This window comes from Phytophthora cinnamomi, assembly GCF_018691715.1.
Source record: "Phytophthora cinnamomi strain GKB4 chromosome Unknown Contig76, whole genome shotgun sequence".
Taxonomy (NCBI): Eukaryota; Oomycota; class Peronosporomycetes; order Peronosporales; family Peronosporaceae; genus Phytophthora; species Phytophthora cinnamomi.
The window spans coordinates 58,962-78,708 of record NW_027151009.1 but is presented as its reverse complement, the minus strand read 5'-3'; the positions used below and the strand labels follow the sequence as shown (position 1 = coordinate 78,708).

At 52.5% G+C, this 19,747-nt stretch overlaps 5 protein-coding genes across 5 annotated transcripts; 2 read left to right on the top strand and 3 right to left on the bottom strand.

The window, feature by feature from the left end:
* Nucleotides 1-489: 489 nt before the first annotated feature.
* On the bottom strand, nt 490-3,384 carry IUM83_17827 (elongator complex protein 6; the record flags this gene model as incomplete). Its single annotated transcript, XM_067942795.1, has 6 exons — nt 490-624; nt 694-777; nt 848-910; nt 976-1,215; nt 1,284-1,505; nt 2,908-3,384. The coding sequence occupies 6 exons, from the start codon at nt 3,382-3,384 to the stop codon at nt 490-492; spliced, it is 1,221 nt and encodes a 406-aa protein (XP_067785733.1).
* A 331-nt stretch (nt 3,385-3,715) lies between these two features.
* On the bottom strand, nt 3,716-4,338 carry IUM83_17826 (uncharacterized protein; the record flags this gene model as incomplete). Its single annotated transcript, XM_067942794.1, has 2 exons — nt 3,716-4,231; nt 4,330-4,338. The coding sequence occupies 2 exons, from the start codon at nt 4,336-4,338 to the stop codon at nt 3,716-3,718; spliced, it is 525 nt and encodes a 174-aa protein (XP_067785732.1).
* A 354-nt stretch (nt 4,339-4,692) lies between these two features.
* Nucleotides 4,693-6,270, top strand: IUM83_17825 (Cytochrome P450 86A2; the record flags this gene model as incomplete). Its single annotated transcript, XM_067942793.1, has 1 exon — nt 4,693-6,270. The coding sequence occupies one exon, from the start codon at nt 4,693-4,695 to the stop codon at nt 6,268-6,270; it is 1,578 nt and encodes a 525-aa protein (XP_067785739.1).
* A 126-nt stretch (nt 6,271-6,396) lies between these two features.
* On the bottom strand, nt 6,397-6,963 carry IUM83_17824 (putative secreted RxLR effector protein; the record flags this gene model as incomplete). Its single annotated transcript, XM_067942792.1, has 1 exon — nt 6,397-6,963. The coding sequence occupies one exon, from the start codon at nt 6,961-6,963 to the stop codon at nt 6,397-6,399; it is 567 nt and encodes a 188-aa protein (XP_067785731.1).
* A 2,672-nt stretch (nt 6,964-9,635) lies between these two features.
* On the top strand, nt 9,636-12,005 carry IUM83_17823 (putative transposase; the record flags this gene model as incomplete). Its single annotated transcript, XM_067942791.1, has 1 exon — nt 9,636-12,005. The coding sequence occupies one exon, from the start codon at nt 9,636-9,638 to the stop codon at nt 12,003-12,005; it is 2,370 nt and encodes a 789-aa protein (XP_067785729.1).
* Nucleotides 12,006-19,747: the final 7,742 nt, after the last annotated feature.

Sequence of the window (19,747 nt, the reverse complement as noted above, 5' to 3'; positions counted from 1 at the left end):
CCCAGAAGGCTTCGTGGAACCTCACAATATTAGGGTGAGCGGGGAGTTGCTGGAGCAACGCTACCTCGTTCAGACATCTCATTCTACCAAGCACCACTATTATCAGCAGTAAGTCATTTTTTTTTTTCACGTGGTGAGCTCATCCTACCGCTCGTCGGAAGTGCGGAAAGTCAGATCGATCTCTTTCATGCAGACACGCGCTCCAGTCTCAACATGTTCACAATGGAATACCTGGTCGAGATATAGAACACAAGCAAAAGGAGAGAGGCGAGCTCTTTTCAGGCAAAATTATTTTTCAGATCGAGACTAACGCACTCACATCTCCGTAAGTTCCCCGACCGATGAGTGCCAGTCGCCTGTATTCATCACGGGACTTCACGGGCAGCTTTACCATCTCCATCCTGCTGGTGTCTTGGCTAGTTGAGTCGATCGCGACAAACTATGAACCCAACACGGTTCTTATCTTCGCTATATTTGTGCTGCTTGGATTCAATTCCACCGCAGAGCTTCTCCGCCCGAGTGGAAACACTTCACCGTGCTCTCCAGAATTTTGTACGGGATTGCTGTCGGTTCTTCGTGTACCCAGCTCCCACTCAAACCTTGGCTCTGGCGAGACACAGAGAGCTGTACGAGCATTCATCAGACCTCACAGCTCAAGGATCAGGAAGGAAGCTTCAGATTCCGCCAGCTTACCGTTCCGTGGATGTCCTTCGAGTAACCCGTAGTAAGGGGCTTCGTGGTCAATACGACCGTCGCCATGTCAGCGAGTGCAAGACTCTGTAGCACAGCGACACCAAATCTCATTAGTCCATGGCTGTGCCAACCTTCGTCTTCCTCATTATCGTACCAGAGGCCTCGATCCCGGCAGATCCGTGTCTGCGTGGCTTAACAGCACCACATTCGCAGCTCCCTACACGACACAACAACAAAGTGTCAGCAAACAACAACACAAAACAAAATAGCGTCGCCACCCACGTTCTTCTCCTGTGTGAGCGTCTTGCAGCAGCGGACAAAGTCGAGCACCGCCGCGTCTCCAAACGTCCACTTAAGTGCACTAACGTCGTCCAGCACAATGGACACCCCGCTTCCGTCCTCTTGGTCGACAAAGCTCTTCAACTTGTCAAACAGCGTGGCCCACCCTTCCCCCCTCTCCAGTTTGGTCCAGTCCAGCACTTGGAGCTGCTTCTTGGTCTGGCACGCAGCAAAGTTCACCCCCTACCACCAAATAGCGTCAAACCATACTGCCCCTGCATGGTCTCCATGGATTGACGCAGTGAACGCACCAGTTTGCGTCCGACCGCCGCATAGTGCTCGGGGGTGTTGGCACCTGCCACGAAACACACGCGGTGGCCAGCCTTGAGGAACAGCGACGCGAAGTGATGCACCAAAAAGGCCCCGCCAGCCTCCACGCAGTCCTGAAGCAGCACCAACTGCCCCCGAGGCGCCGACGTCGGCGACCAGGCCAACGAGTCCCCGAGGTGATACAGAGCCTCCGCCATCCGTTTCTGCAGTGTGAGACCAGAGACAAGACAAGGCAAGACTACATGTTCATCTATCCACCTTATCCATACATCTCTTCATTGGTGCAGGTATTTCAAAGTCGTAGAGGTGGAGGGGGGGGGGGGAGTCGCTCGATTGGAAGCCCGCCGGCAGCAACCCGTCGCTCATGTTTAACTCGGATCAGCAGCACGGAGGATAAGAGTGGGTGTTTTGTGTTGGTGATAGCTGGAGACGCTCGCCATTGTCAAGTTGTAGTCGTGGATTTGGTGGAACGTATCGGAGGTGTCGGGTCTGTCGAACAAGATGCAATGTCTTGTCAACATCATCACAACAAGATCCGACAAAGTCGCGCCACAGTGCGTCAATTTCATGTCGCTCGCCCGAAATCTTCAGGCGGTGGCAGTCAGGCCCCGCGAGGTAGCACGATGGAGTTGATACAGCCCAGAGGCGCACTTGTAGCAAGCACTGCGTAGTTCACGTAGCGCTGAAGCGTGAATATGTAAAGCCAAGAACTCCCAGAACAAAAACGTTATCTGCACTAAGCGATTCAGAACGCACTGCGTGCGGGGTCGAGGCATAACAGACGCCTTTTCCTTCTTGACCATCTCAACCAGGGTGATGGCGCGACCTGTATGAGTGTCGTGGCTGCATTAGCTGCCTTAACTGCGACTTGTTGAATCTTCATAGTAGTTGCAACCGCCCCGATTTGGTTTTGACGGCGATACAGCAATTCCTTCATGCTGGTAGCTGTCCCAAGCAAGCCCAGAACCCAGAGAAAAAGATTATCCGGCCAACCAAGTCTGGCCACGACACAACCAGGACTGTCTCGAACTCGTTCAGAAGCCGAGCTGTCCATTCGTCGTTGTACATGCACCATTTTACCCGATCGAACCCGGTTACGCTGGGATCGTACTGTTCAACACGATAATAAGTATTATACCCACACTTGAGATGAGGCCTATTGCGCAGTCAGTAGCGAGCACTGCAATGCGTCGGCGGGCTTCGTTTTCGCGATACGGCAATGCATCGATGATCACGGACGACCAGCAGTTGAGTGCCATGAAAAATCGATTGAGCAATGTGCTTGGCAGGAACCAGCTCATACGATAGATACCCTTGGATTGTCTGCAGGCTCGTCTCGACAACCTTGTGAGACAGATAACGTTCCTAAGATCATGACTTAATGAAGTGCAAAATCGTTTTACCGGGATACGATTCGGAAAACTGACACATTTGGTTGTTCAAAGCGTTGTGCAGTCATATACTGCAGCGAGGCTTACTTCCCAGAGTGCACCACGAGTCTAATGCCTCCTTGTCCTCGCTAAAACCTAGTCACTTTTCCGGCCCACTGCCACGCAAGCCCCGATAGAATTCATTATTGGGGCCCTCTTCATCGCTGTCGCTTACGCTATCAGGCTTATTGTGCTCGACCGTGCTGACTCGAAGCACTCCTGCTCCAGAGACCACACTTCGTTTCGGGATCTTACGTAGCACCAAGTACTCGTCCTCGTACAAATGCTCAGGCAGCGTCGTGCGAATCTCTCGGTTCTCCACCAAGTCCCGAACGCGGAACAGAGGCCCCAGCCGGCCAGAATCGACGTCCAACAGAATCACGTCGCGGTAGCCGTGCTCAAGGAGATGCTGGGCCCAGGTCATCGCATGATCTTTGCTTGCGAATAACGACACGAACGGAGTTGGCTCGCAGCTGCACCACGTGAGATGCGCCTCGACTGTCGCCTTGAAGTCGTTCGGGCTCTTGAATGAAGGCTTGGCTCGGGCTTTCAGCGACGGATTGCCACTGTATCGAACTCGGTACAGCCTAGCGGGTATTTGGTCCTCTCTACACTCATATTGAGCCACGATCTTGGACGTCGTAGAAGGCATCGGTCTCTGACAGTCTGAACGAATTGAGAAATGGGTCGTAGTAGAAGAAAACGAACGACCTGCGCTCGCTCGTGTGTGAAGCCACTGATCACATATCACCACAACGCACAGGCCGTCATGGCGGAGAATCTAGACGCGGAGAATGAGATAAAACGCTGAACCAGCAAATGCCCGTGCAAAACTGTCGCGGAATCTACTGGTATCCAGTTAAGGCTATGTGAGCTGAAGAAACGTTGGTTGAGCATGGACTAACTGCATGGAACCTCGTTGTACGTGCACGAACATGTGATAGACCTTTACTAATACTTTCTTCAACTAACTACTTGTAACTTTAGCCAAGGAAGACATCGTCGTCCTCATTTGACTCGTGGCTGCTCCTCCCAAAACTACCGGTGTCCTCACTCGAATATTCATCATTGCAGGACAAGTACGTCTCTCGAATGATGCTCCGTCGCGTGATCTTCCGCAGCACCAGGAACTCGTCGTTGTACATGCTCTCGGGCAGCAGCGTGTGGATGTCGCTGTCCTGCACCAGGTACCGGACGCGGAACACGGGGCCCAGCTTGGCCGCGTCGACCTTGAGCAGGAACGCGTCGTCGTAGCCGAGCTCGAAATGCCTGCGCGCCCACTTGACCGCAAGCTCGCGGGTGCCGAACAAGGACATGAAGGGCGTCGGCACGCGGTTGGACCAGTTGAGGTGCAGCTCCACCGCGCGCTTGAACTGCTGCTTGGTCTTGAACGCCGGCTTGGCCCGCGCCTTGAGGGACTGGCCCGTGTAGCGCACGCGCCACAGCACCCTGGGCACCTCCTTGCCGTCGCACTGGTAGCGCGCGGCGATCTCCGACGACTTGGACGACAGCATCAGCATTATTGGTGTCACAATCCTAGCAAGTTCCGAACTGAGACCGAGGCGGTTGGCCCCGAGTGCGCGAGCGGTGCCATTACCTTTGCCATGGAGCCACCAGGTGTCGATAGGTAACTATGTACAGATATCATATCCGCGATCGCACCATCTCTTCCCGCCCATCGTCTCCTCCACCAGGGTGAGCGAGCATCCGCCACGTCGGACGAGATATGGCTACAGTGGAGTCCGAGGGTACTGCAGTCGAACTTGAAGTCAAGCGGGCTACTCTACTCCTCCACCTCGATTCCGCGGAACTGGTCCCGGTGAGTAGCTCCGCGCACCGGGTGATCGGACCAGCACTGCCCCGGGAAGAACTGGCAACGGCCTCGCCCCACTCAAATGGCGGCCGCACATTCCAACTCGACGTCGAGCAGCAAGTTGGTTTCGGCTGATATCTCTCATCCATGCTGCCTCCCCTTCAACTGTCCGGAGACAGCTCCATTGCGTGGGCGTTGCTCGCCGGTGGGTTGGTCTCGGTCTTCGTTGCGGCTAGCTACGCAGGTACGCGGTTCGATTCTCCGGACGGAGCTGCTCGAGTGCCGTACTTGCCGTCGTGGCTTCCGGTGGTCGGGAACACCGTCGAGTTGGCGACGAACGTCGAGCGATTCCAGGAGTGGGTGGCCGAGCGAAGTCTGCAGCGCGATGGCAAACCCTTCGCGCTGCGGCTGCTGGGCAAGAACGACGTGGTGTACCTCGCGAGACCGGAGCACTTCGAAGAGGTGCTCAAGACGCAGAGCAGTAACTTCAACAAGAGCGACAGCACGCGAGAAATCTTCGACGACTTCTTGGGCGAAGACATCGTCCTCATCTACGGCAAGCGCTGGCAGTTCCACCGCAAGATTCTGGCGGGCCTGTTCACCACTCGAGCGCTGCGCGAGTACATGACGCCGATTGTCCAGGAAAACGTGCTGCTCCTGCAACAGATCTTGACGAAGGCGAGCAAAACCCACGAGAGCTTCGATGCGAGCAAGCTCTTGCAGCACTTCACCATGGACACCATCGCGGAGATCGGATTTGGCTACAAACTGGGGAGCCTCACAGCGGGTAAAGTACATCCGTTCGAGGCCGCGTTCGACGACGCGAATCGCATCTCAACCGAACGGTTCACAATACCCACTTGGATCTGGAAACTCAAGCGCTGGCTGAATGTCGGGAGCGAGCGGCGTCTTCGCGAGGCTATCGACGAGACGAACGACTTGCTAATGAAACTCATTTCTAGCGCCATGGAACGGGCCAACAATGGCGAAGCGGCGAAGAACAACATTGTTTCGCTGATCGTGAACAGGATGAAGAACAGTGGCCAGGAGATCACGCCCACCGAAGTGCGCGATATTTCTCTCGCGGGCCTTGAGGCCGGGAGGAACACGACTGCAGATGGTATGAGGTGGTTATTCCACGCGTTGAGTCACAATCCGCGCGTGCAGGCGAAGCTTCGCGCTGAAATCCGTGCCAAGTTACCGAAACTCGGAGAATCAGAAACCTACGTGCCTTCGCACGAGGACGTCCAGGAGCTCCCGTACCTCGAAGCCACCATCCTGGAACTCCTCCGTTTGTATCCACCCGTCCCGAGCATTCCTTACCACTGTGCCCGAGACACAGTGTTTGCGGACGGCACATTCATCCCTGCCAACACGGACATCCTCCTGACTCTCTACAGCGCTGGAAGGCTAGCAAGCGTCTGGGGCAAGGATGCCACAAAGTTTTCTCCTGAGAGATTCCTCGACGAGAAGACGTGCGAGTTGCTCAAGGACCCGCCGGCGAAGTACTCGGCGTTCAGTGACGGGCCTCGCATTTGCCTCGGTCGCAGCTTGGCCATGCTGGAGCTAAAAGTTGTGGTGGCGACGGTTGTTGGTCGCTTCAAGTTGATCGAAGAGCCTGGACAAGAAGCCCGACCCATTTTGGACCTCACCATTGGCATGAAGAACCCGCTCATGCTGCGAGTTGAATCTGCACTGCAGCAAGAACAAGCCGCGTCATCGTAAATGGCAGGGAGCCGCTTGGGAAGTATCGGGTGGATGCAAGGGACAAACACGTTTCAGAAGCCTTGCATCGTGTATTGCATCGTTAGTGTGAGTATTAGACACTGCTCGGCGGCAATTATCAAGCAACTAAGGCAAACTCTGCAGGAACAGACGATACATCAGGGTCACTTTTGCATACTCCTTCTTCACATAGGGTTCAGCGTTCAGCAACTCGGTTAGATTCTCCAAAGTTTTGCCTTGCACCTTCCACTTCTCGAACGTTACTTTCATATCGCTGGGATGCGCAGTGCGCAGGGTGTCGAGCGTGCTCTTCTTAAGCCACCCACCGAGAATGTTTTCACGGCGCGCAAAGTACGCGGCGACGATTTCAGTTTCCTCCGCTCTGGTGGGTGCAGCCCGCAAAATTGCATCGATGTTGATAGTGTGAGCTTGAGCTTGCGCGCGTTCAGCTCGCAAGCGTTGAGCGAATTCTTCAAGGCGGGTCCGACTTATTTGGAACCGCTCCTCATTCTTGTCCTCGCCCTCCAAGTCGTTCATGTTGTAGCTTCTCAAGTGGCGCCGTCGCGTGATCCGCGCCTGGTTCGCGGTGTCCGTTGCCGTGCTGGGAACTCTTTTTTCGTCAGCAGTCGAGGCAGCATCGCTGATGGCGAAGAAAGCGGCCACTGCCACGAACAACACGCAGCTCAGACGCATGGAGCTCGCTGAGTCCGTCAGCTAGGGTCTGGAGAGGTGCTGCTGCAAAGGCAGATTGCGAAGTGAGAGTTTCTGTTCAAGTGTTAAAACAGATTGAGTTTGGTAGTTCAGGTGTCCCCGCTGAATCTGCAACCGCCATCGGCTATCTACCGCGAACACAGAGTCTGCTAGTGCACAAGATTTGCCATAGCTGTCTGGTGAGATGTACTAGTACTGCATTAGTAAGATCATTGCGGGAAAATGTCCTCTGCGGGAAACATCGAGTGCCTAGATTACGGTAGAAAATGAAAGGCCCACAATAAACGTTATACCTTAGATCAGGGCATCATTGCGTGCGTCAAGAGTCTCTTCACGCGCATTAACGTCGGGGATAGCATTGATCGGTATATAGTAGGGTTACCGCAGGAGAAGAATTCAATCTACACAGCCTTAAGTTGGGCGTCACAGGCTTGGAATGCTGTAACTCCGACCACTATCAGGAACTGCTGGATGCATTCTGGCATCGTATCTAGCGCAAACTCAGCTATGTTGATCCGTAACATTCTTCATTAAAAACAGTACATTTGCGTCTATAAAAGCAGTACATTAGCGTCTATGCGCAACCTGTGCAGATATTGTAACCTCGCAGTTTTATTTAGTCCCACCTTTGCAGATTCGGCGGGGACACCTGTTTTGCGAGGACAATCGTTGCTGACAGAGCCAAGCACAGAATAGCATAGCCAGGCATGAGGTATTGCGCGAAAGGTATCATATGAAAATCGTGAACCTTTGCCTGGTTCACGGTATCACCGAGGCAAAGCCGGAATATTGTCGTTGAATTTCCTCGATGCGTATCCCAGTACCGCCATCATTTCACGCCCTATCTAGCTTGAGCTCCTCTTCCGAAGCGCTGTCACTCCAGGCAAAGAGTTCGTCTTCCGAAGCGCTGTCGCCACAGCGCTCGTCGACGAGGTCACTGTCACCATCAAAGAGCGTCTGCTCATCTGCTTCAGCATCGCTACCCAGGTCCATGCTTGGGCAAGCGCGAGCCCAATGAGGGAGAGAAGTGAAAGGGGGGGGGGGCTCGCGTGAAAGGCGGGAAGTAACCGGAAAATGTCAATTGAAAAATCAGGTGAACCGTTGAATTTCTCTCTCATAAGAACGGTTGCACGGTGATACTCGCCTGCTTCCTGCACAATTGAACCGTGGTTTTCATGCCGTCAACGTCGATGCCTAAGTTCCTTTTATATTCAACAGTCAATCCGTTTTGTCCATGCCTATAATAATAACCAAGTGGATGGTACTCTGTTCACCACTGTACAGTTTAACTCACAGAGTGTATGTAACCTCTTAAAGGTCCTTGTGAAAGAAACTGTCATTTTTACAGTGAGAGAGCTAAGTGACAAAAATTAACCTAAACCTCGAATTGTTCACTGTCACATTTTAAATAGAATAGCCTACTGGTGACCTCTTCACTGTTACATGAGGTCACAAGCGAACTATAATATGTCGTGGATTTGTGACAATTGCACAATGCTGGTCCATGCACTATTCGTTGAAGGGCTAAATTAGTTTTGACGCAGCGTGTATTTCGTTGGATCGTGCTAGAGCAACCAAAAATGCACAAAACGAAAAAGGTTGATAAAATAAATCGATCCACTGGCCATAGTACTTCGAAGTACACCAGTAGTACGGCACCACATGTACGCTACTAAGTAACAGAACAGTACCTAGGGAAATACTAATACATGGTACAGTACTAGATGCAAATACATACACAACATTTTATGACAAAGTTATACAACGCTAGAACTGCGGATGGAGGGAAATTGAGTGAATACCTATTAATAATGATTATTATAGTACTCCTGGCTTGTTACTGCACTTGGAAATGTGGAGATCCAGATAGTGATCCTCCTGATTGTGATAATGTATCTCACATGAGTGGATGAATTCTTGCTTTGCATGTCTTATCCCGCCACCATGTGCTACCGAGGATAAAAGCTCTGTTGCTAACCTGCAGCAGTGAGAAGAACGTGTCGTCCTCGTTTTATAGGCTTTAAACGAGCAGTGACTTCTGCGCCAGTCATGAAGCACAGCGTCAGACTGCGTGCGGCCTCGCGAGCTGAAGGCCAACCGGGCAAACAAGATTGCGCCAATTTTGGAAACCGATGTAGCATCGGGCAATGCCAATCTCAACGCAAATCCCCATGTCATCCGCATTTCCGTATGCCAGGATAAACCTTCGAGCTGGGGATGCGACGTGGAAGACGATACCGATAATTACCTGTGTGATGTCGTGGTGTAAGGTGTACGGTGTTCTCTATGGGAGCATGAACATTTCTCATGGCTCGCACTGGCAATCGAGTTCCCCACACATCAGCACCTTACAGCGTCCACCACGGCGATCGTCGTGGCCTAGAGCTACATGAACTGTAGCCATCCATGACCCTTTCATACATCTGAGTGCTGTAGTGTGTACTTATGTACCCAATCCACTGGTACATGGGTACACTTCCCTGCCATCCCTTCATTGGTCTTTTTCCGTCCAATCCCGTCGCGCCGTCCAACGAGAGCGCCACCGCCCAAATAAACCCCGCGCCAAGCCCACTCGGCCGAGAAAAACCTCTGGAGCCTGCAGCCCAAGGCGCGTCGCCAATCACATCCCGGCGCGCTTCACTTCAACTTGCCGCATGAGCTCGACGCCGCCCGCACTGGGCAACATGCTGCCGCTGGCGCCGGACGTGGGCGCGGCCGCCGTGGCTCTGGGCGCGCCCGCCGCCAAGAAGAAGAAGCCCGGGCGCACGCCCAGCCTCATCTGGCAGCTGCTGACCGACGAGCCGGACCCGCAGCGGCGCAACGCGTCGGCCTGCAAGCACTGCAAGCAGCAGGTGCTGTACTACAAGAAGTCGGAGCAGGCCATCCGCCACCTCAAGAAGTGCGCGCAGTTCCAGGAGCTGCAGCACCAGTACGCCTTCGTGCACCAGTTCTCGGACGTGCTGCCGCTCTACAACCAGAAGATCAACGCCAAGGGCCCCGCCAAGAAGCGCGCCAAGGTGGACCCGACTCAGGCGCAGGCCCAACGGGCTCAGGCTCAGGCCCAGGCGCAGCAGGCTCAGGCCCAGGCTGAAGCTCAGCTGCAGGCGCAGATGCAGCAGCTCCAGGCTCAGGCGCAGCAGGCCTCGGTCATCACCAGCAGCGCGCTGGACCAGGCCGCCGTGCAGCACGCGCAGGTCATGAACCAGATGGCCATGCAGCAGAGCATGCCCGAGAGCCTCATGGACCCTGCGACCATGGGCATGGCGCTGAAGGACGACGGCAAGGACAAGATGGGCGCCGGAGCCAAGGAGAGGAAGAAAAACGGCCCGCTGTCCAAGACCCAGAGCGAGCGCTTCGAGGAGGCCATCGCCATGCACGCCTACGTCACGGGCATGGCGTTTGAAGCCGTGGAGGAGTCCCATTTGGGCAGGGCGATGACCATCCTCAAGCCTAATGTGAAGCTCCCCGACAAGAAGAGACTGGAGACGGATCTGCTCACTCGATGCTTTGACAAGATGAACAAGCAGGTGTGGGGGTGTCTGACGACCAACCCTGGACGCGTGTGCTTGAAGCGAGACGCGTGGTCGAATTTGAACTTGTACAACACCAACAACCCCGAGGAGCTGTACGTGACGTACATGGCGGTGAATAACGAGAAGCGCTTCTTCTTGGAGTCGGAGAAGGCCCCTGGGGACGAATCGCAGTACAACTCGATCATGATGGCACAAGATATTAAACGCATGATGCAACCGATGGTGAGCAATGTGAGCGGCGTGGTCACGGGTAGCACAGAGTATCACTCGCGAGCGTGGGATATGCTCAAGGCAGAATACCCGACCAAGTTCTTCTATGGCTGCATTTGTCACGCTCTGCACTTGGCAATCATGGACATCTTCGGCCCCGAGAAATCGGTGGAAAATGACCCCAGGCGACTGACCCCACAGGTTCCGATGGATTTCCCGTTCCAGGACCTCGTGGAACTCACCAATAACTGCAACGAGCTGCTGGCGTTTTTCAGCAGCTATCAGTATACGCAGAAGTTCAAAATGTTCGACGCCCAGTTGCTCCACACGATGAAGGGGTTTGCAAACGCGACATCTACAATGTCGTGGGGCACACTTGCCGCACGCTTTCGAGTACTGATGCAGTCTGAAGACGTGCTGCAGTCGATCGTGAGTGACCCGGAATTCGTTGGCCCGAACTCTCCTGAGCACCAGCGCGCAACCCGACAAAGCATCAAGGAGTTTGTACTCAACCTGAACTGGAAGCTGACACTGGAGAAGGCAATCACCATCTTGACCCCAATTGAGCTCATCTTGTACAAGTTTCAGGACGATCGGGCCCCGATTTCAGAGGTTTACTTCGAGTCCAAGCATCTGCTAACAGACTTTGATGCTGTTTTCGGGCTTACGACAGTTGAGCTCGAGTACATCAAGAAGGTGGTCACAGAGCGATGGCAGTATGTACTGAGCGAGGCACACGGACTGGCATTCTTACTCGACCCGCGATATATAGGCAAATCAATGACACGGGACTATCGTGAGCAGATCGAGGAACTGATTTTCAACTTTCCAGAAACAGATCAGGATGTGGGGGTAAACGAAGACCGCAAGCGGGCGATGACAGCGGAATACATGGACTACGTTATCTACGCCAAGAACCAGCGCAATAACCGGACGTACAAGTGGGAGATGCTTGAGAAGGGTAACCGGTCGCCGCTGCAGTTCTGGCAGATGGATGCGGATGACTGGCCGCACCTCAAGTCGTTGGCTCTCACCCTCTTTTCATTAGCACCCAGCAGCGTTGCGTCAGAGAAGGCGCTGTGCAAGACCACACTGACCCAGTCAAGCCGGCGAAACAAGCTCAGTTTTGACGACATGCGGCGACTGGCATTCATCTGCATCAACGACTCGCAGTTCTCGGGTAATCGCGTAAGCGGCGAGGTGCAGAACAACACGCTGCCAGATTTTACAATGGGAGACACAGCACTTTCTCCAGACGGAATGATGATGTGGATGATTTGAGGCAAGACCGTTAATGTGTAAGTGTGATTCGAGGCGTTTGAGTTTGAATACCATTGTCTTCAATCACTAACACATGTGTTGATCTCGACGCCACTACTGGATCAAGTATCTAATAGTGTATTGTACCTTTCGTTCCTATAAGAAGGGATTGCCGAAATCCAGCTACACGTACTGTTTAGAGTATGTAAAGCTGATCGAAGGCATCACGACCGTCGCAATTTTGCCAAAACCGAATTTCTCAGGCAAAATCAATCCTAACGTTACAGTATTTAGCCGCCGTTTTGGTAAGAAAATACCATTGATTGCACTTCTCGTGTTCACGGTGTTACCATCGCTGATATCCCTAAACCGCGATATTGGGCAATCGCGAGCACGCCCTTAGGCAACAAACAGTTCAAGTAACCAACCTGAATAACGCGACTCAGAAAATCATTGTTTGACCGCTGACAAATTGGCTGCTTTCTTTAGCTTGTCAATAGCTCGCTGATGCTTTCGTCGAGCACTCATAACGGCGGTGAATCTTTCTCAGGTTTCGCGACAACGTCTTCGACTAACTATTTACTTGCTTCAGTGCTGGCTGCTCCTCGAAACCGAAAAAAAGTGCACGCATATCAGGTGTTTCCACGTTCAGCAACAAGACATGCTTGATGCACGGTGTTTTTGGTGAGGCCAAACGGATCGACCCATTGACTCCGAAGCTGTCCTGGATCTCCTGTGTATAACGAGTGACGCACACCAGTCACGGAACCGAATCTATCTTTCCGTTCGTCGAATCCCTTGAAAACTAACGCAAACTTTTTACACTCTTCGATGATGTTGGGTCTGTTAAAAAGCAGATTCCTTGCAGTTTTTGACCACAAGGCCCGGAATCAAGGTTCGCCCAGTCTGTTCAACACGACGTGTCTTCTTCTTTTTGGCGGAATTTGAAACGAAACACCCACGCTGTGCAACAAAGATTGCATCAGCGGACGAGGAATGCGGCAGTGGCTGGAAGTACAGACACACATCACTTGGCATTTCAACCCGACAGTCGAGATTGAGCTTGATCAACCTCGGCCAAGCACGTGGATTGGTTATTGCTGACTCCAATGATACAGCCCGTGAAGCACTTTTGTCGCTTACTGTGATCTTGGCAAAGATCTAACACGCTTCGAAAAGTAATTACTAGGAAACTCGTCTAACCAAGTAGCGCCGCCGAAAAAACGCGGCGGTTTGGTCTTTCGTGTCATTTTGCCTCCAGCAACCTCTTGAGAAACATTCCAAAATCTCTGTGTGGTCAGGTCAATACACAACCGCCCAAAACGAAAGTTGCCGACACTTCTCGACTCCTCTACGGGGTCTAAGTGGTTAACTAGCGGGCGCTGACCAGGGTCCTCCCCGATCCACTCCACAAGCATCGGTTGCCACATCAGCACGTTGCGACAGTTCTTCCCACTCCCTGTGGTACGAGGGGACATCACCTCCAGCGTTCGGACACTCGACAAAGCCAGAATAAGTTGGATAATCCACTAACAGTCGATATGGTAAGCCTTTTCACTACCCGTATACCACCCTGACCAGAACTTTTACCCGGACAAATTTTGAGCATGTTTTGGCGATGTTTTTATTGACCGGAAGAGTACCCGGACTTTATACATATATCAAGTACAACACGGATATCATCTTCGTTATCGCAAAACTATTTTTGTAAAGCTATTCTTGCCCATGACACAGTCTCCTGGCCGCAGTACGAACACGACACAAGTCACACATCAATTTCCTTCATCCTCCCCAAGAACACGATTCCCTCCACCTTCGTTGTCGGCCAGGGCGACCTCAAGCCACCCTATCTTGCAAAGGGTGACTCGGGAGAGCACTCGCATGCAGACCAAGAAGAAGCGCACCGTGCGCCGCAAGGCGGTGGTCGACCCGCATGAGGTTGCTGTCCAACTTGAGTTTCTGGTGCTTCCATATCGTGCGAGCAACCTCAAAGTTACCAGTGACGGCGCAATGACATCTCATATCGCCCAAACTCCATTCCTTGAGCACTACAAACTACAGGGTCCGCAACGACCAAGAGTTGCAAAGGCTTTAGGTACTGCTTGTCACGATATTCTCGTGGAATCTCGCGAGCTGATCGAAATACCACACAAGGCTTGTTACTGTAAATATTGCAGTAGCGTCAAGATGGTGCAGTTTCAGCAACATTAGCCGCAGTCAGCCGAAGGGTCGGTGCTCTTTACGAGCAACCAGCGCAGTGAACCCATCGAAACCTAGGAATGCATGTAAAAACAGAGTTAGAGTATGGAGCAGTGAATGATCGGTAGGCTCATTCCGAAATCAACAGAGAATAAAGTCAACCTGCTCTGGCCAAGTAAGGTGGGCTCTCATCTTGGTGATCTCGATAGCAAATCTCGGACACCTTAGCAGCAAACATCGGAGTGCTTTCAAGACGTGAGCTCGGGCATCTCTACAAACAACAACAAACGACTTCCTCTGTTCAAGTGCTACCTTACACTCTTCCAGCTCACTAATAGTGAGTTGGAAAAGTGCGACACTGCTGGTCATAGTCCTCACCAAGAACATTTTCTATCGCAGCAGTACTTCCACGTCTATTATGTGTAAAGCTACGCTCAAGATAAGCCTAAGTGCTGAATGGCGTATACAGGCTGAGCATAGTTGCCGTCGAGGTCTGGTTGTGAATTGCCATTTGACTGACGAGACCGACGCGATGAAATGAACTACCGATCGGCTACCTACAGAGCTCCCCGCTGTACCGGAGAGTGAGATCTCGGAGAAAGTGTGAATTGATTTTTATGGCTGAAAGCGATAAGCTGGTGGATGGATTAACATAGGAGCAGTCAGGCGTATCCGTTGCGTCCGGCGCCAATATTATGGCGCTCGATAATCTAGCCCGCAACCAATTCACGTCGGTGTACTTCGTGCTGTAGGCATCTCAGACTGAGGGAATGTATGACTATGTACTGCACACTGGCAAAAAACTGAATCCTGCGTGCGATTTTGAGTTTAGGCTCACCCGCCTGTACAAACTTGGTACCCGAAAACCAAAGCGGTGGGATGTTTTTGTTAAGTAGGCCCAAGCCTACTCAAACAAAAAAGATCCTGGATCGAGCGGTGTTTCGTCAATGAGTGGAACGTGCCTGGCCTAACAAACACTCTAGTGGCACGTACAACCCATATAGAAGTCCAACGGAGAGATGAACGCGGCATTCAAGAAGCCTCACCCCAAACTACGACAATTTGTTTCAACAATCGCGAAATAACCACGGCGCATGCACAGCGTCAAGCCAGTATCACACGCGGTCTCCGCAAAAAGAAGCTGCGTTCTCCCCGTGTTAATCTACCGACTGTCCCCGACTTGACATTGTTTGGAGTCCCTCCTGGTTCGGAAGACGAAGTCGATGCTGGTGAAGAAGCCGTACATTCTGACAACTCTATTGAATCTGATCGCGGTGGCGATGGTCACCTCTCTTCGAAAGATGAAGATCCCTCAGAAAACGCGCAGACTGCTGAAGACGTGCGCAAGGAAATTGAGGATATCACGAATATGGATGACTTTTCCCTTAATTGGGAGGGTGATGCCGATTTCGACGACGATAGCGACGTGGAAGAGTGGTCATTCTAGTCGGTATGCACACGTGAACACGTAGCGCGGCATGTATACCTTAATACAACAAAATTTGCATTAAACGCGCTAATACTACTTGCTCATGACACGTTTTCTCCGTTCCCCGGATGCTTGGGCTTTTACCCGGGAAAAAGGCCGGGTAAAAGTTCCGGTCAGGGTGGTATACGGGTAGTGAAATACTCTGCCGTCGATATATCATGCGGGGGGGGGAGGGGCAGTCGACGCACTAAATAGAAGGTTAGCTGCCTTCTCGAGATCCCCATCCGATAGCTTCCAAAGTTCCTGCAGTCTTACTGCTTCCATGGGTAGTTTAAGGATCACCTTGATTTTGTCCGGATGAATTATATTTCGCGGCGGGCGAACAAACTCGGAAGGAAGATCCTAATAATGTTCCCCTGTCGCTCGCACTTTAGGTGAGTGGTCCAAACCACAAAGTAGATCATCGGAGTCGATACGCCAACGCCCCAGCAGTGAAATCCTTGAATAGCGTTCGCGACTCTGCTTCTCCACGGGGGTCTTCGAAACCTCGGTCTGCCTCATCCAGTACAATGAATAGATGCCCCACGGCTTCAGCGCGAGGCGCTGTACAAATGGCATCGATATGCCGCTCTCAATTTCGGAGTCAGGATAACTGGCTTGATGGTGTCAGGATCGAGATGCCGAATAAATGCGTCCACAATTATCTCATTGGTCAGCCCACTACCAATAGATCAATGATCATGTTGCAGTGTGGCCCCTGATCGACGAAGGCATCGTGACGCACATCGATCCGGCTCCTTGACAAATGCTTGTTGAGTAATGTCCATACTAGAATTCAGCATCCAGTATTGAAACTGTATCGCGAAACCCGGGGTGTTTCCGAAGAGGTAAGTTGATTAATGAGACAAATTGAAACGATACAAACTACTCCCAAAGTTCTCTGCTCACTCTTCTGTCGTAGTGTCCTTCATGTAGTTGTGGGCGCATGCCAGCGCCCACTGCCAACGAGGGCTGCGTGCCTCGAGGCGAATGACCTTTAGAGTGCACACTTGCGAAGTCCCCGCTGGTCAGAGGCATCTCGCTGCCACGGCCATTGGCCTATGCACTGCTGAGCCGCCGCTGTTTGTCACTACCATCGAGAATTTGACACAATTAGCCGATACTGCCCTCAAAGCTCGCAGGTGCTTCGTGAGCTACTCAAGTTAACGGAGGAGATTGTCGTCTCCGCTGGCAGCTGCGTAGTTACGAACCTGCTCGGGCACGCCTTGGAGCATTGTGTCCAGAGGCTCCCACGAATTCTCGGTGGCGTGAAGGCCGACCCACGACACCAGTAGTTCCCACCGACCGAGCAGTTGGTTGAAGCGATGCTCGCGAAAACCTTCGACACCTAACACCATCCCTTGACTAGATACTAATTCTAGCAGCTCCTCACTGGTGTCTAGGTCCGCGTCCGCGAAGAATTTCAAGCGGGACGCGTGCACATTGTACACACGCCCTGTCACCAAGTGTTCGATAGTGAAGGAGTGAGGCAGGGCGCTCGAGACTTTGACGGGACCAACCCATTGGCCCAATAGCTTGTTGTTTAGCAGTCGCTGGTTGATCCTTGACCTTAGTACAAAGTCGCCAACGTCGAAATTAACAGGTCTGCCCTTGTGCGATCTCATGTCTTGGAGCCGTTTGCGCTCCTTGACATCAGCATCCTCGCGATGAATTTCGTGCAGCGACTTGCAGAGACGATCCAGTAGGACATCGACATTGTCAAGTTCGATCACTCTCTCGTTTGCAGAGGTATTGGCTGGCACCACGATAGCATCTAGCGGACGATGCAGGTAACCCCGTAAAAACCTCAATCGCAGCGTGACCACCAAGTGACTGCACAGGAGTGTGGTTGTTCAGATTCGCTTGCACTGCAGGCAACAAATATGGCCACTCGTGTTGGTCCAATGCATACTTCATTAGGAGCGCGCGGATAACCTGGAGGACGTCCTCGTTAAGACGTTCTACGGTTCCGTTCAACCACGGTGAATTCACAGGAGTAAAATTTTGCTCTGCTTTAAGTCGTGCAGACAGATGTTGCACCACCTCGTTGCGAAAGTGGCTTCCCTTGGTCCGAGAGGAGGGTGTCAGGTGTACCGTAACGCGAGTGCCATAACATCAGCGCCTCTGCTGCCACATAGGCTGTCGGTGTGGCACACGGCACCAATTCGCAAAAGTGTGAGAGGCCATCTTTGAGCACCAGAAGATAGACGGAGTCACCGAAACCTTCGCCAAGGTACGGAAAGTCCCAATGCACGACTTCATTGCGTCGCGTTGCTGAACGTAGAGGACCGTACGGTCGAGGAATTAGCCGGGGGCCCTTGACATGCTTGCAAAGCAGGCATTCACTAATAAATTTCACCACTTTCTCAGCCAAGCAGGCAATCCAAAAGCTCTGCTATAGCACGATCGTCATAGGTTCTTGGCCACGGTGGCCTTGTGCCCCGGCATGTGCTACCACAAATAGGCGAGCGAGAACGAGCTCTTTCGCTCCATTCGGCCAGGGGCGTCCACCAATCATCACCACTCCATCCAACTCCCTGAGCGACTCGCAGCCGTGCACGCTCGCGTCCAGCGGCTTGTTGGGCCTCGCATATGTCGGTTAGCGCAGACAAAACAGAATTATCGTCTGATAGGGGCCTCAATTGGGAGAGGGGTATCTGAGGAAGCGCGCGATGGCTGTGCGTTTGTACATCGGTCTCTTTGCCCGCGTGTGCCAGCGAGAGACAATTTCCGCCCAGACATTCGCTTCTCCCGCGAAGTGCTCAATCACATAATGCAGTCCGCATTGCCGCATTCCCCACCGTTGAAGTCGATCGCAGACATGAGTCTTGAACCCTTCGTGCGGCGCAAAAATGTAAATTAAATTCGCATGGTCACCGTATAGACGAAATCCCTTAAGGCGAAGCAGCAAATATTCCAGGTTATGGCACGCCTTGACGATGGGATACGCCTCCTTTCCACAACTGTCCAGTTCAGTTCATTGTGCTTGAAGGTGCCGCCCTTGCAGATGATCATCCCGTGCTTTTGTTGGGCGACGGGAAGAGAGGGATCCCAGTCGACGACCTGCGTAACTACGATAGAGTAGCCGGAGGTGCTGGCATCTGTGAAGACCAGGAGCTCCGCGTCAGGACTTGGCGACGTCATCAGAGCCGAGTCACGGACCAGCGCCAGCATGGCGTTGAACGCATCTTGTTCTTCAGCCGTCCACGCTGGTGCAGCGCTAAGAGCGTTAAGACTACGACCACTGACACGCTTCTTCTCAGCCGCCAATTTCGTTTGTGGGGGAACAACCATACGGCCGTAGCCGGGCAGCGAGCCCTGCAGCCAATTGGTGGCGCACACAAAATACTGTAATTCCGCAATTGTTGCTGGCACAGAAAGCGTAGACAGCGCATCCACGCGAGCATGATCATGCCGGATACCCGATCCGGATATAAGGCGACCACACCACTTCACTTCCGTGGTGTATAGCGAGCACTTTGCCATGTTTAACTTAAGCATGGCCTCACCCACAAGCGGAAAAAAACTGTCGGATCACACCAACAAACTCATGAACGCAGGCGCGAAAAGAATGACGTCATCCACCCATACTAGAGCCGAGTGGGGGATCATCGGGGCCAGTACACGCTGCATCTCTCCCTGGAAATGGAGCGCCGAGTCCGTTGCGCCTTGTGGCACTCGATTGCGCATAAATACGCCCTCCTCAGTGATGAAGGAGAATATCGCTCGGCACTCTTCGCTCAGAGGAAGCTGCCAGAACCCTTGGGAAAGTCAAACGTCGCGAACACTTTCTTGCCTGCGAACGCGTCCATCATCACCGCGGCTGTAGGCATGCCACCAGCAATAGGAATAGTTAGACGGTTGACCGGCCTGTAGTCAATAGTCAGGCGAAACTCATCTCGCGAGCCTGGCTTGCGCACGGGAACCACAGCGCTTGTGTAGTGGGTCTAACTTGACTCACTACTTTAGCTTACACGTTGCGCAACGTGTATGAGGAAGCGTAAGTACTTAGTAATTACTTAGGTTAATTATATTTGAATACACAAATATAAGTTAAGTAACAAAAGGATTCCAAGTGACTTAGATTAGGTAAAAT